The 14072-nt window shown below is 49.0% G+C and overlaps 3 protein-coding genes across 3 annotated transcripts; all 3 read right to left on the bottom strand.

Moving 5' to 3' along the window:
• Positions 1-4811: 4811 nt before the first annotated feature.
• Positions 4812-6302, bottom strand: BO79DRAFT_210254 (SMP-30/gluconolactonase/LRE family protein). The gene is made up of 4 exons (XM_025682764.1): positions 6077-6302; positions 5823-5983; positions 5580-5726; positions 4812-5507 (listed from the first exon to the last, which is right to left on the bottom strand). The coding sequence occupies exons 1-4, from the start codon at positions 6113-6115 to the stop codon at positions 4910-4912; spliced, it is 945 nt and encodes a 314-aa protein (XP_025537649.1). The 5' UTR covers positions 6116-6302; the 3' UTR covers positions 4812-4909.
• A 3049-nt stretch (positions 6303-9351) lies between these two features.
• On the bottom strand, positions 9352-11068 carry BO79DRAFT_219741 (uncharacterized protein; the record flags this gene model as incomplete). The annotated part of the gene is made up of 12 exons (XM_025683463.1): positions 9352-9372; positions 9432-9458; positions 9634-9638; positions 9797-9807; positions 9837-9840; positions 9925-9945; positions 10101-10334; positions 10448-10456; positions 10711-10734; positions 10867-10869; positions 10906-10918; positions 11027-11068. 12 exons carry the CDS (start codon positions 11066-11068, stop codon positions 9352-9354), a joined length of 414 nt encoding a protein of 137 aa, XP_025537648.1.
• Positions 11069-11673: 605 nt separating this feature from the next.
• BO79DRAFT_198920 (aldehyde dehydrogenase family protein) lies at positions 11674-13762 on the bottom strand. Its single transcript, XM_025681384.1, has 3 exons — positions 13451-13762; positions 13194-13393; positions 11674-13137 (listed from the first exon to the last, which is right to left on the bottom strand). The coding sequence occupies exons 1-3, from the start codon at positions 13714-13716 to the stop codon at positions 11957-11959; spliced, it is 1647 nt and encodes a 548-aa protein (XP_025537647.1). The 5' UTR covers positions 13717-13762; the 3' UTR covers positions 11674-11956.
• Between the last annotated feature and the right edge of the window lie 310 nt (positions 13763-14072).

Genomic DNA, 14072 nt, shown 5'->3' with positions numbered 1-14072 from the left:
AGGACGCCCAAATCACGATGTCTTGCATGCATGCGGGCAACATGCTTTTGCCTTCCTTCCCCCCCCCCCAAATGTGGATGACAGACGGGTGACCGTCGTCGTTCCCATGTCAGCTGCTGATCACCGTTGCTTCTCACCTTTCTAATTCTCAGGTTGCCATCCTTCAGTACACCTCGGGGGTCTCCGTTACTTCCTTGCCTCGAGGTCGACACTTTCTTATCACAGGGTGTCTTGATAGGTATGTTTGGTGAGCTCGTTTGTCTCAACCTAATGGGTCCTTCCTGGTGGCTTAGCAGAGTCTTTAAAAACTGGGTCTATGGGCTGTAAGGATCTCCTTTCGTTGCACGCAGGCAACAGAGAAGACAGATCATCGGAGAGACTGGCTCGTCATCATCTTACTGCCATCTAAGTGGTCCACGGAGGATGCTTTGTGTTTTCATTCGGACTTTGGTGTCCAGCGAGGTCGGCCCAAAGGCCAAAGAGAAACTGTGGTGTTTCAGCTACGTCATCGGGCATCAATCGCTCTGTAAACACCTCAGAAGCAAATGTGCAATAGATGGCACTTGCTGTATATCCCGCAAACTTCATGGAGACATAAAGGTGTCTTGCCTACCTTAAATCATCAGCAGCATACTCATAGACTCTACATTGCATTGTGACTGCTTCGTTGTAGAGCTTCTTGGTCTCGAAGAATGTTCTCGGACTGTATATGATGTTAGAAGTCACTGGATTAAGGAGATATCCACTTGCAGGCTGCAACACAGCCCAAACATATGCAACGAGTGCATTTAGCACCCTCTCCCTTCCAGCAGTGAAGCTCAAATGCTAGGGTAACCCAGCATGAACTCTTGGGTGCTGCAGGCGGAAGCCAACTACTATTAGAGACGGGCGTACAGGTTGGATTGGTGGGATATAACAGAGTCTCCGAAGCTTGCATCATGGTGACCAGGCCACTAAATTCTGAAACTATTGGTGGCCGAGCTAGTCCGGATTGCCGCGCCCTTGACTGTCAGGTGGCTCGCACTTGCTTCGCTTTGTCTTTCGACCATTTCACGACCATCGTACTATCTATGGTAACATTGCCTATACTTTGGGGTTTAGAGGGTATTGGTTGGGGCGGATCTCTGATCTCTGCTGCATGCATGAGATTGAGACACGATGCTTGTACTTTTGAACTTGAGAAGTGGGACCGCAGGAGAAGTCAGGCAGAAAATCGCAGAAAATAAGATAATAATGACCATTGGGATAAGGCAAAGGAACAGAAAATAGAGTAAAGTAGGAAAAGAGAGTCTGTAGATCTGTCAAGTACATATGTCGGTAAGGATCGGTGAGCTCCATGCTTCTGCAGAAAGTAGCGAATTACCTGCAGTGAGCTTGGGAAATTTCTCTGCGATCTAGCCGATCCAAAGGGCGCCATTGGCTGGCAGCAGGAAAATTGGTGGCCCTTCCTTCGTTTTCAGTGGGCGGGGCCCCCCTCTGTACTACCTCAAAGGGACTGTTGCTTCGTCTAGCTGGCGCACCCAGCTGAATTGGGATTCCCCCCCTGCTACGGAGTAGTCAATGCCTCCGTTAGTCACTCGAGTATTTCACACGCTGGATGGTTCGCTCTGAAACCCCACGGACGGGCGGTAACCTCGCTAGCCACGGCAAACAAGATTCAATCGCATTCGTATCTCCCTTATCAATACTGAACAAATTATAGCTACTGCCCGTCATTAGGTCATGAAAAAGACGGACGATGATGGTATTGCCGCGGAGTAAGGGTGTATGTCCACCGTGTCGGTATAGGGTAAATTTTCTGGTTATGCGAGAGGCACATCGGTTCTGGAAGCCTCTTCTAGCCAACTGCGGGTCACGCCAACTTGGTCTTCAGATGGTGAGCCAATTCGTGCGAAACTACATGCGATTTAGTGGAAGGTTGGCGGTAAAGCTAGTAGCTACCTGCTATCTAGCTCTTTTCTCTATGGTAGATGAGGTACACACGTTACCTGATTAATATGTGCGGGAAGTGGAGACGAGGTGTTCCGTCCTCATTTGATTCATCCATCGTGGCGGCTTGACGGGACCAGGCATGGCATGGGATGATGAGACTGATAGCAGACGCCAGTCAGGCCAGCGGTCGGGATCGGAATCATTCTCCGCCTTCCCCGTTTGTGTGCCTCTTTTCGTTCATTGTTTGCCCTGGTAATGAAAGACATAAATTTATCCTTGTGGATTCAATTGGTCCCTAAGTAGTCACCTTCTCTGCCACGGTAGCGAATCCCGGCGACTTTTGATTTTCATGTATTTTTTTTATTATTCCTGCCCTGGGCTAAATTATGGCCCAACCCGGCACCGCTCTGTGGTACTAAAAGACACTAGGCCGGGGAAGACCACGGGGACGCAGGCGGAATTGGAAATGGGGACGAAGTGTGAGAGAAGCTGCATTAGTTCGTGCGTTAGCTCATGTTTTAGTCGGAGGAGAGGAGAGGGGGCTTTTCCCAGAGGAGTGGTTCCTGGTTGCGTGCTATTGACGGTTATCAATTTAGACCATGGGGGAGGGATGAATTTCGAGGCAAGCCGTCGGAAAAGGATGGTTTTGGAAGAATAAGGTGGCTTCGGTCTGAATTCTCGAATGTTGGTTTTCGAACCAAGGGGAGAAGAAGGTTGCGAACACGGCACCCTCGGCCATCTGACCTGCCTTCCTTCACAATCCTACGAAGGAAGTGTATCTTACCCAAGGAGGAAGGTGAAGACGGATTATTATTTCGAGAACTTATCAATCACGACGCCATTCGATCCTAGCAATAACAAAGCCCTTTTTCGATCGCCACAGAACCTGCAGTGAATGGTATTGTCTCCTCATTGCTTTTTCCTCCAATATTTTTTATTTTTTTCGTATTTCATTTTTCTCTTTACCAAGCCTTCCTTCCTGCCCCCCACCCTCCTTTGCCTCATTATTTGCTTCCTGCTGGACTGTCAGTCTCCAAGTTGTGATTCGCCTTTTTTCAGTGCCGCTGTAGCCGTCTTCAGCTGCTTGTCAACGGTTATCCTAGTGAGATTTATCTCATCCTGTACTGACCAATATTATCTATCTTCTTTCGCCGTGAATTCAAACCTGTTCGAATTTTCTCTTGACACTGTTTTACTTCCATAGGTTACGGGTCCAGATCGCCCAACCACGGAGTACGCAGGCAGCAAATCTGCGCATCGGAAGGTATCCACTCTGTGCCCTCCGTACTTTCGAACTGCTGGCCCTGCGTCGCTTAGCTGGTATTCTCATGTACGTAAGGATGTGCATACTTACATCTGTACTTATTGAATGTATGTATAGTAAGTGTACAGTCAGGGAACTCAGTAAAAGTACTATTACCCTGCAGAGAAAAAAAAAAAAAAAAGCAACAATAAGGGGAAAAAGTAAAATACATATACATAGCCAAGTGGCTCTAGTCCATCCACGAGTTTCTCCGTTTGCCTGCACCTCTGCATAACTTAATAACCTACCTATCATCCACTCACAAGGCCAGGCGGCAATGATATCAGAATAACTGGTATGTTCACATGGAAGGGCTAGCTCCGGCTAGATCCCAGGCCCCAGGGTAAGTGATGGTATTGCCGTAGCGCATATGTGCGGCATATGCATGCAACATGCTTCACACTTGTCACCCACCTTCCTGGGAGAAGTCAAGCGATCATCAAGTTTAGACTCCAGATAGGGCAGGAACCTCTGCATGCGATCTAAAGATCCTGTGAGCTGGATGCCATTGTAGAGGACCCGGAAAGAAGGTAGGTTGGAGGAGGAGAATGGCATTATGGGTGAGAACTTGTTTGTTTTCTGGCTGCAGCCTGCATGCCTGTTTTATCCTCAGGCATCAATCTTTTCTGGGGCGTACTTTGTACCTACTAGAAACTGTGCATGAATGCATGACTGAACTTACTTCTAGTCATGTCACAATAAGTAGATGCTAGAATGCTAGAATGTACCTTGCCACTAAGGGCTATACATTACTCCAGTAATAACCACTGAGATTATTCTAGGCCCATCTTTACCTGCCGAGTGTATTCATGTTCCATCTACTTGCTTGATTCTGGTTACTTTCCTCACAACCTTCCTCATGCGATGTAGCGGTAAGACGAGTGACAACTTTCACAACAGATCATACCTTCGATTATATCTCTACTTACCTCTCCATTGTGATTGATGATCAATGTACACATTTAACTCTTCAGTTCAAATAATAATTGACAGACTAATCCTGATAGGAACATTGGCAAGAAAGACAAGGGATAATTTGGAAGAGTAGTCAGCAAAACAATTAGGGGCGAAAAACCAAAGTAAAACAGAAAGGGAAAAGAAAGCAGAAAGCAGAAAGCAGAAAGAAGACATACACTTCCAGGTCTGCTGACTTGCGGTTCCCAAAAGTCCCAGTGCCAACTCCTCTGCACCCACCGTTCGTCGATCCGCGGACCTCTCACTTATCCTCCGGTTCCGACACGGCCAAGGCAGCCTTTCATCCTTCTTCATCGGAAAGAACGATAACTGCAAGGATACGTATCTGCTGCTGCCAATATACTTTCAATCCTGACCTCCAGCATGTCTATCACAACATGTAACAACGATGCAGCTATGTTTCACAACATACCCTGTACTGTAACAAGAAGTACCTGATTGCTCCACCTCAGCTCTGTGGGAATCCTGTGGCTAACAGACTCATCATTTTCTTCTGGGCAGACATGACATTTTGGCTCGAACAGTGTCTCAAATACTCATTTTCACGACTATGTTGATCTCTCTACATGGGCACACAGAGTATACGGCTCCGGTCCAGAGGCTCCAACTGGCGATTCCTTTCAAGGTGATAGTTCGACAAGCGGTCAGATCGGCTTATCTTTAGCAGTCAACTAATTGCGCTAGTCTATCGAGTACTACCTATTGTGGGCAGCCTTCAAGTCGAAACTCGTTCTTAGGCTTACCCTTGATGCCGACATCGACTCTATAGAGCCGACCTCCATACCGGACGGATTCCGGAAGCTGGTCATCATTGGTATCATCCTTGGCAGTCGTGATGAAGAGCTCCGTTCCCACAAAAACTGGACAGGTAATGTTTCGCGTGGGAAAAGTTATCTCGCCAATGACCTTGCCCTCCGGCGAGATACGAATCACCTTTCCACCACCGTAGATAGCACTCCATATACACCCCTCCTCATCGATGGCAAATCCATCTGGCTCCTTTGGCTCCCCAATGTCAAAGAATACCCTTCGGTTGCTGATGTTTCCGGTCCCAGCATCGAAATCAAAGGCGTAAATCTTGCCGGTGGGAGAGTCGGTCAGGTACATAGTGTCATCCGCAGGATTCCAGCCAATCCCGTTGGGAATCGTCACCTGTTCAACCATGCGGTGCAGTTTCATGTCCGGGTCTAACCTGAATATCACACCTTCGTTGACTGGGTTCTGCACCTTAGGATCGTTCATGGCTCCAGCCCAGAAGCGGCCGTGGCTGTCGACGGCCCCATCGTTGAAACGCATTCTGTTTTGATGACGTTCCCGATGAGTCAGACCCCACGAGGAGGATGGCAAGGAAACTGGATTATTGACTTACCTATGCTCCTTGGCCGGATCGTCCCACACTTTCTGAATATAGGACAGTGCGCCCGTGGTGCGGTCAACCAGGGCGAATCCATGTTTTGCGGCTACGACGATCTGATTTTCGCGTGTATCCCCAGCATTCGCAATGTTGGCGGTTACTCTACAAGAGTTCGGAGTATGATATTAGTGTCTTTTTGGGCACCGCTTACGGTGTAATTATCCTGTGGGCCAAGGAGTTTAGCTAGGAGCGACATACCCGATTGACGCAGATGTGTCCATGATCTTCAGGGAGTCGGGGCCTTTGGCCAGGTCCAGAACGTATAGTTTCTGCTCCCAGATATCGACAAAGCGAAACTCATTTCTGGTCTTGTCGTGAAACGGTCCTTCCAATAAGGTTCCTGGTACATCGACATACGGCTGCATACAGAAACCAGTGTGAGGATCAGCCTCCTAGTTCTTACCTCCTTGGGCCGGTCGCCTTCATTCAAAAATAAACGTGAGATACCATACCTCAGAGACCGTCCACTTTTGGTACTGGAAGCCGGACATTTCGATGGCAGGCTGATGTGCAATCCTCAGAAACGGTGGTTCAGATATGGGGTTCAGATCGGGAGCAACCGTGGACTCGGCTGGGTCGAGACCCCCTAGTCAGTTTAAGGAATTTTCGCGGCGGCTAAAACCAGACGATTGCTGGAAAATGGAACCGTTGTGTGAGTGCTGAGGAATCCAGCCCGAAAGAGAGAATCGATAGTCGAAGTCTCATGGGCAGCTTTTCGGGATTGTCCTCGGTTGCCAAGCCCAGTCGCCAGTCGCCCCCGCACGAACCTCATCGAACACTTTTCTGGTTCTTCTCACCTTAGCGTTAGGGAGCTCATGGCTAGTGGGGCTAGCTGGCTTCTGTGTGCGACGGTGCTAGTCTACGGAGTACTATCTACGTACCAGCACAGGCAGTCTGGCAGTCTGGCACTGCCCATCGGGTCACTGCTCCGTGTCAAGTTAGTCGGTACTTTCACCGGTGGGTAGCCCAATCCAGGTGCCACGGGTGCTAATCAAGTCTGGACGCGTCGGTTTCAGCTGAAACTCGGCCTCCTGCTCGTCGTGCCAATAAATAGACATAGTGTCTCATCGGAGGTTCGTGTCTCTCACGGCTCAGGAAAGTACTCCAAAGGTCCAAACACCCGGCTCGATGGCATTTTCACTATTGAGACCGCCGGGATTTTGGTGGATACGATTATTGAAACCCACCATCCAGGCGCGACTCCACCCAATGGAGCTGACTATCACCTGTCATGTGAATTGGTATCAGCTATCTGGACCAACAGTTTCGTCACAGCAAACGTGGGAAAACTTATCGAATGAATGCCCAGGAAAAGCAAAGACGAGAAGGAAGAGGAAGCCAGGTACCCACCGGCGAATGCGTTTGATCGGGCTAATTGAATGGAGTCTCACCATGACGCCAGCCAGCCTTGGTGCTGTCAGTGACAGGGTGCGGCAGGCTTCCCGTGTTCCGCCTCATTTGTTCCAGACAAGGGTCGCGGTGGAGCAAAATCACATACGGGGCGATGTTACGGACAAATAGGAATGCACCCGGGGAGACCTCTCCTTGGAGCATTGTGGCAGTCTGGAAAATATGGCGACAGCCAGTAGCGGTTTAGTTTAGGGCTTAAAGCAAGCTGCGCGACAGAGCAGGATCAAGCAATGTGAGTCCCGGATCTAAAAGCGTTCCTTGGATGCAGACACGGCATATCCGCCCAGGGTCCCAAATTTCGGAATGATGTGGAAGATTTCCCTACCAGTTGGAGGCCAGCCTTCTGACTTACAGCCGTTACAAACGACAGCTCCCCTGCACTGACCACCCAATATTCCTAAAATTTGGATCTTACTGGTAGTATACCTACCTTGTCCAAAGGTCGCGACTAGTTACATTCTACAATGTGTGTCGTGCCAAGAAAAAAAAAAGGACATTAAGTGAAAAAAAGAAAGCAAAAGAAAAAGGGAGACCCAAAAAAAGCAAAAAACGAGTCAGAGAGATGGATAGTAAAGGAGCAGCTACAGTATTCCTAGATTGCGATTCCTTCGGGACTGCGCCAACGCTAGGCAGGATCCTCGCCTATGGTTTGGCAGACTTACGTTGCTTTTGCTGGCTAGACCGGGTTACTCTAGCTGACCTAGTGAGAGAGTTGCAGCACAGACTGAGACTTTGTGACTGCCCCCATCCAGGCGGTCTAGCAACATGGCTATTGATGAGCGAGACTACACGCCGGCAACTTAACGACGGAAGTGACCTTGATCTCCGTCTATCTGGGGTGATCGTCGTCATAGTGCTAATCATGTACGAAAGAAGTAAAAGAGGGTGATAAAGTCACGGTCGGTTGATGGGGGGCGTTGGCCACAATCCGCGACGCTGCATTGATTGACGGTCGGACGGCCCAACATTGGGCCATCGACGGTGCAGATATACGAACGAACGGAGTCGGCCACACAACCTTAATAGGTCATCCAGCGTAGCCAGGCGGGGGGAAGAAAGCATTCGACCAGCTCAACGGTGATGCATCAGTTGGGCGGGCAGACAGTACCTGCAGGAGGCAAACACGACCGATATTTCGAGCCAGTGTTCGGTGGATCACTCAAACCAGCAATGTGTCCGCGAAAAATGCGGTGTACGGCAGCAGACTGGATGCGGCGTGTCATGTCGGTCATATCGGTAGCTGGAAGACTCTAGCCAGTGGGTATAGGTTTAGGTGGGTAGTAGGCTGTGGGCAAAGAGCCGGCGGCGCGCGGGCTTTGGGGGGGAAGAGGGGGATATCCCCGACCGTTGCAAAGTGAGTGGTCACATTGAAGAGAGGGGAAGGATGAAAGGAGGAAGGAGGGGGGTGTGATGCCGCATGGCATGTTGAGATTGAAGATGGATGTACTTATGTATGCAAGTGTGTCCAGATTTAGTTCTCTCCGCGCGCGGTGCGATTGCAGGCGGCGAGGAGCAGCGATGGGGCCGCACGGCGCGAGGCCTAGGCAGCCCTCACATGATCGATTCTTCATGCACGACAATGTAACTTTACATGGCGGGTGCAGGTACGGGGCCCTGCGGTATGGTATGTATGTATGTATGTATGTATGTACGGTATGTTTGGGTGTCGGCTTACGGTAAGTATGGTATTTCCATTACCCAGCAGGAAAGTTGTTGACTATCAAGTAGGAGAATCCATGTCGAGCACTGTATCCTCTTGACAAAGAGGGGGAAGGAAAGAGTAGGAGAGAGACTGTATACGCAAGTGTCTGAGCAATCCCATGTCATGTGTGGCGACTGGGAAGACAGACAGGATCAACCCTGATCAGCCAGCTAAGACCCCCTCATCCTCTCTCACACACTCTCTTCCTTCTCCCCGGAGCCAGCAACTCCGGCAAACCCATGCCCAGCATGCTCCAACCTAGCTAACCACCTACTAGTTAGAGTAAAGTAACTCCTGTAAGCCCCGACCCCAGTTCCAGTCCCAGTCGCAACCCGCCACGACAGTCACGACACATGGCTCTACGTTCGCAATGCAGCTAGCTAGCCCCCCAGCCCAGCCAGCCAAAAACCAAATCCTCCGTCCATCCTTCTGCCTATCTCCTCTACTGCTAGTTAACCTGGTAGGTACCTAACCAGCCTGCACATTGCCCTTCCCCTCCCTCCTTTCCTACCAATGGCGATGCACGGACACGTGAATTCGACAAATATTTGACGCTTGGCTGATGCTCATTGGGTATTGGCTTTATGTATGTGGCTTTTTTGGGTATTTCTTGCATTAGGTTGGGGGTGGTGCTTGCTGTGTGTTGGCATTAGTGTCGGTGGGAGTAGTTGCTGGGAGGGAAGTGTAATACTTACTAAGTTGGTAAGTGGTAGGACCATGTTCTATCCTGAGGTAGTAAGTAGTATGTAATGAAAGTATGTGTAGGTTAAACAAACATGAAGTTAACTGTTTGAGTTTAATTAACTTGATATGATGATACTACACTATGATACTTGCTTGGATTATGAATGATCCATGTTGCTGGTGGGTATATATCTGTCAGCAATTATGACCTACCGAGGCTTAATATAAACCTAATAGTGGCTCCTAGCATCTTAGTATCAAGCAGTTATCAGTTTGCTTGATGTCTAGCATGTATCTACCCGCAATAACTACCTAGCCTAGTAACTAAGCCCAATAAGCAGTGTTAGTTAACTTCATTCTTCAACTCCCAACATACAAACATTCAATCTATCAATCAACCACGCAAACACACATACATACCTACATATATGTATGTAAGTATGTAATTAAGTATTTTCGATGCAACACACAAACACGCACACACACACACACACACACACACACACACAGTGCAGTAAACAAACCCTATTGAAAGTGATCCCAAAGTAAACTGCATACATCTATTCGAAGAGAAACGATACATGCATACTTGGAATACAATTTCTAAATTTCTCATCGGAAGATATCTTTCAACTTCAATACTCTTATTCTAGTCTTCGTTTGGATACAATTCTGTTTACTTTGCTTGACTGCAGTGTCTTGGATATAATCCTGTGCGTCATGAAAAGTGCAGTATGCACTGCAGGATGTGAGGCAGATACAAGTAAATGGTAGATAGATAGAGAAGTTCGAAGCGAGGATTGTGTTTCCGGATGTAGTTAGTGGCGGGTTCATATATGAACTTCTGGTTGGGATGATGATGATGGATAGAGTCATGATCTGTAGTAGGATACAATCTTGCAGGTAGATGCAACCTACATTGATATCATAATAGCATTATATCCATTTTTTAATTAGAGTAACATGACTGTTTGAAGTAAATATATATATATGGAGGTAGTACTACCTACTCTAAATAGTAACTCACCTACTTCACCTCAATATTTCGGTAAGTAGTAATCCATTTCTAATACCAACTAGTAATATGATGAATATTAGAGGGATATCAGTCACAAAAATTCTACTAACCCTGCACACATGCAATGCAAGTAAGTTAAGGGATGGGATGGGATGGGATGGGATGGGGGATATCTACCGACATGCAGATGGAAAAAACGCACATACCACATTTCATATTAAGCATGTATGTCACTCCCACTCCTATTCCCACTTTCTCTTCTTGCTACTTACCACATCGCAATTCATACTTGATATCTTCATTATATTATATATATCAAATAATCAATTACTTATGATCATGTCTACGACTACCACCACATGTACATGTACATGCACCCTGCACGAAGCACTGAGTTGTCACTTACATACCACATACCACCTACATACACACTACAAATCACACACTCTACAGCAAGCAGTACTTACAGTACCAACTCTCCTACAATAGAGAAAGTATATGCAAGTAAGAAAAACTCTCAGCAGCCAAGAAAACCATCCATCTACCCCATGTAGAATCTAACCCCCTTGCTTCCCTAACAACACTTACAAGCAAGCAAGCAAGCAAGCAAACCAACTCTACTGCGTACATGTAAGTAACTCCAGTTCTTGTCCAATCGGTTTGGAGTTCCCATTATATCCTGTAATAGCATAAGCAAGCAAGTAAGCAAGGAAAGGAAAGCGAAGTATAAATATGGTAAGTCAGATCAGGTACTCATGCTTTGCATTTAGAGTGTTTGGGCTTGGCGCGGGGGAGAAAGTAACTTAAGTTGTTGGGTTTGACTGATTGATTGCAAGGTATGTATGTATGGGTTTGAAACCGGATTTAAATCGTGACTGTTGGGTGGCCTTTTTTGTTTGTCTTGGTTTTCTGATTGACTGAGGGAGTGAGATTGAAATGGTTGGGTTTGGTAGGGGCTTGGATTGTTTAGGTGATGTGCATGGTGTTTATTGATGTGCAGATGAATGGACATGCATGTCCATGCCAATGTGGATGGGTGTGGATGTGGGTTCATTGAATTGTGTGGAGACAGGTAAGCGAGTACTCTGTCCTAGGTATATATGTTGTGAGATCTGGTATCTGGATGTGTAACATTTGGGCTTGTTTTTAGGCTAAAAGGGTTTGTTTGTGGCGGGTTGGGTGCTACATCACGGCTTACGGTGGAATGTGAAAGATCACCCAGGCTTAGATTCACAGCCTGCTTGCCAGTTGACATGGCTGAATTATAATACATTTTTTTCTTTTCATCGTCAGTCAGGGTATAGTCAAGTTGGCAACAACACACCAACTTTATGTCAGTCATCGGGTACACGACATGCAGCCAATGTCGCAGAGACACATAGCATCTCTCTTTCCCTTCATGCAGCGCCATCAACACAACGGTCCTTCGGATGCATGTGTATGTGTTCGTCCTACCAGGCTCGTCCCACAGATCACGGTTGCAATTCATTCGCCATCATCTGCACAAACTGTGCTCGCCTACAGCTTCGTTCCCAGGTTGACATGGACCGCTTTGACCTGTGAGTAGGCCTCCAGACCGGCCTCGCCAAGTTCGCGCCCAATTCCACTCTGCTTCACACCACCGAAAGGCACCCGGATATCGCTGTCGTTGCTGCTGTTGATCCAGACCATGCCCGCTTCGATCTCCGACGCAACCCGGTGCGCACGCTCAATGTCCTTGGTGAACAGGGCAGCACCCAGTCCATAGGTCGTATCGTTGGCCCGTCTGACAGCCTCGTCCTCCTCCGAGAAGCTGGAGATCACAACAAACGGTCCGAAAACCTCCTCCCGGTAGATGCGCATGTTGTCCTTGACGTCGGTGAAGATGGTGGGCGCAATGAAGAAACCCTTGCCGTCACCGACGTTCTTGAACGGCTCGCCACCGGCCACCAGGGTGGCTCCTTCGGACTTGCCAGCTTCGATATAAGAGAGCACGCGGTCGTACTGGGCCTTGGTGACCTGGGGACCCTGGAAGGTGTCGTCGGCAAAGGGGTCGCCCACCTTGCTGGTGTTGGCCACGGCTTCCTTGAAGAGGGCCACGAACTTGTCATAGACGGACTCGTGCACCAGGATACGAGAGGTGGCGGTGCAAACTTGTCCTTGGTTGTACATGATGCCCGCATGCGCCCACTTGGCGGCCTGATCGAGATCGGCATCGCTGAAGACAACCAGGGGCGACTTGCCACCTGTCTCGAGCGTAATGTTCTTCAGGGTGCCTGCAGCCAACTTCATGACTTCGCGGCCAGTCAACGTCGAACCAGTGAAGGCAACCTTGTCCACCCCGGGGTGGGTCACGAGCGCACTTCCGGCTACGCGTCCAAAGCCGTTCAAGATGTTGACAACACCTGGCGGGAAACCGGCCTCCTTGATGAGGTTGGCCAGATAGAGAACACTGAGCGGAGTCTGCTCAGCCGGCTTCAGAACCACGGTGTTTCCACAGGCCAAGGCAGGACCCAACTTCCAGGCAGCCATAGCGAGAGGGAAGTTCCAGGGGATAATCTGGCCTACGACACCAATTGGCTGACGGAGAGTATAGGCGAACTTAGCCGGAGTGGTGCTAATCGTCTGACCATGGACCTTGTCGGCGTATCCAGCATAATACCGGAGACAGCCGACAACCTCTCCCAGGTCATCGTTCAGCGAAACCGAGTATGGCTTTCCTGAGGGGAGTCAGTACATGATGACAGTCTTTGGGGAACAATGTGAAGCTCTTTACCATTGTCCCACGTCTCAATAGTAGCCAGCGTCTCCTTGTGCTGCTCGACCAGATCGGCCAGCTTCAGCATCAGGGTGCCCCGTTCAGTCGGAGGCAACAACTTCCATGAGGGGTGGTTGAGGGCTTGCCGGGCAGCCTTCACAGCAATGTCCACATCTTCTTCACCCGCAGCATAGACGGAAGTGATTTCCGCTTCATTGCTAGTATTGGTCAGCAGCAGATCCATGACAGATAGTACTCGGACAGGATTCACGTACGAAGGGTTGATAGTAGCGAACTTCTCCCCGGACTTGGAAGCGACAAACTCATTGTTAATGAACAGACCAACCGGCTGAGCGTATGTACGCCCATTCGGGGCTGTCAATTGTACGGACAGATCGCTCATAGTGATGGAAGAGCTATGGAAGTGATGGCGATGAGGGGAGAAGGCAACGACTGGCAGACGAGAAGAAGGCACAGCACGCAGCCGCAGAGAGGAGAAGGAAAGACAACGAAAGGGAGCGGGGAAAGAGGAGAAGGGCATCGAGGGGGAGATTTTATGTATGGACGAAGCTGAAAGGAGAGAGAGGGTTGAGGGTGATTAGTGGTTGAAGGGAAGCCGGATGAAGCATCCCCGCCAGCGAAGGATGGAAGAGCGAATGGGAGAGGCGGCGGTGCCTCGGGCAGCCCCTCTTCGCATACACTTACTCTTCTCGATGCCATCCTTTCGCCGGTGTCCCAATCTCTGGGTCAGCATCTCCACCGGCGCAATAAACTAATCATCTCAGCGTGATAAGCTTGATTCTGCAGCTCCTCCGCACTTCTTTCCCCCATCCAGCTGGACCACCTGCTCTCCCCTCCTCGTGTGCATGCAGCTTGCGTCTTTCCCATCTCCAATCA

Source organism: Aspergillus costaricaensis (genome assembly GCF_003184835.1).
Source record: "Aspergillus costaricaensis CBS 115574 unplaced genomic scaffold BO79scaffold_24, whole genome shotgun sequence".
NCBI classification, from domain to species: Eukaryota; Fungi; Ascomycota; class Eurotiomycetes; order Eurotiales; family Aspergillaceae; genus Aspergillus; species Aspergillus costaricensis.
Note: the sequence above shows the minus strand (reverse complement) of the source record. Positions and strands in the feature narration are given on the sequence as shown.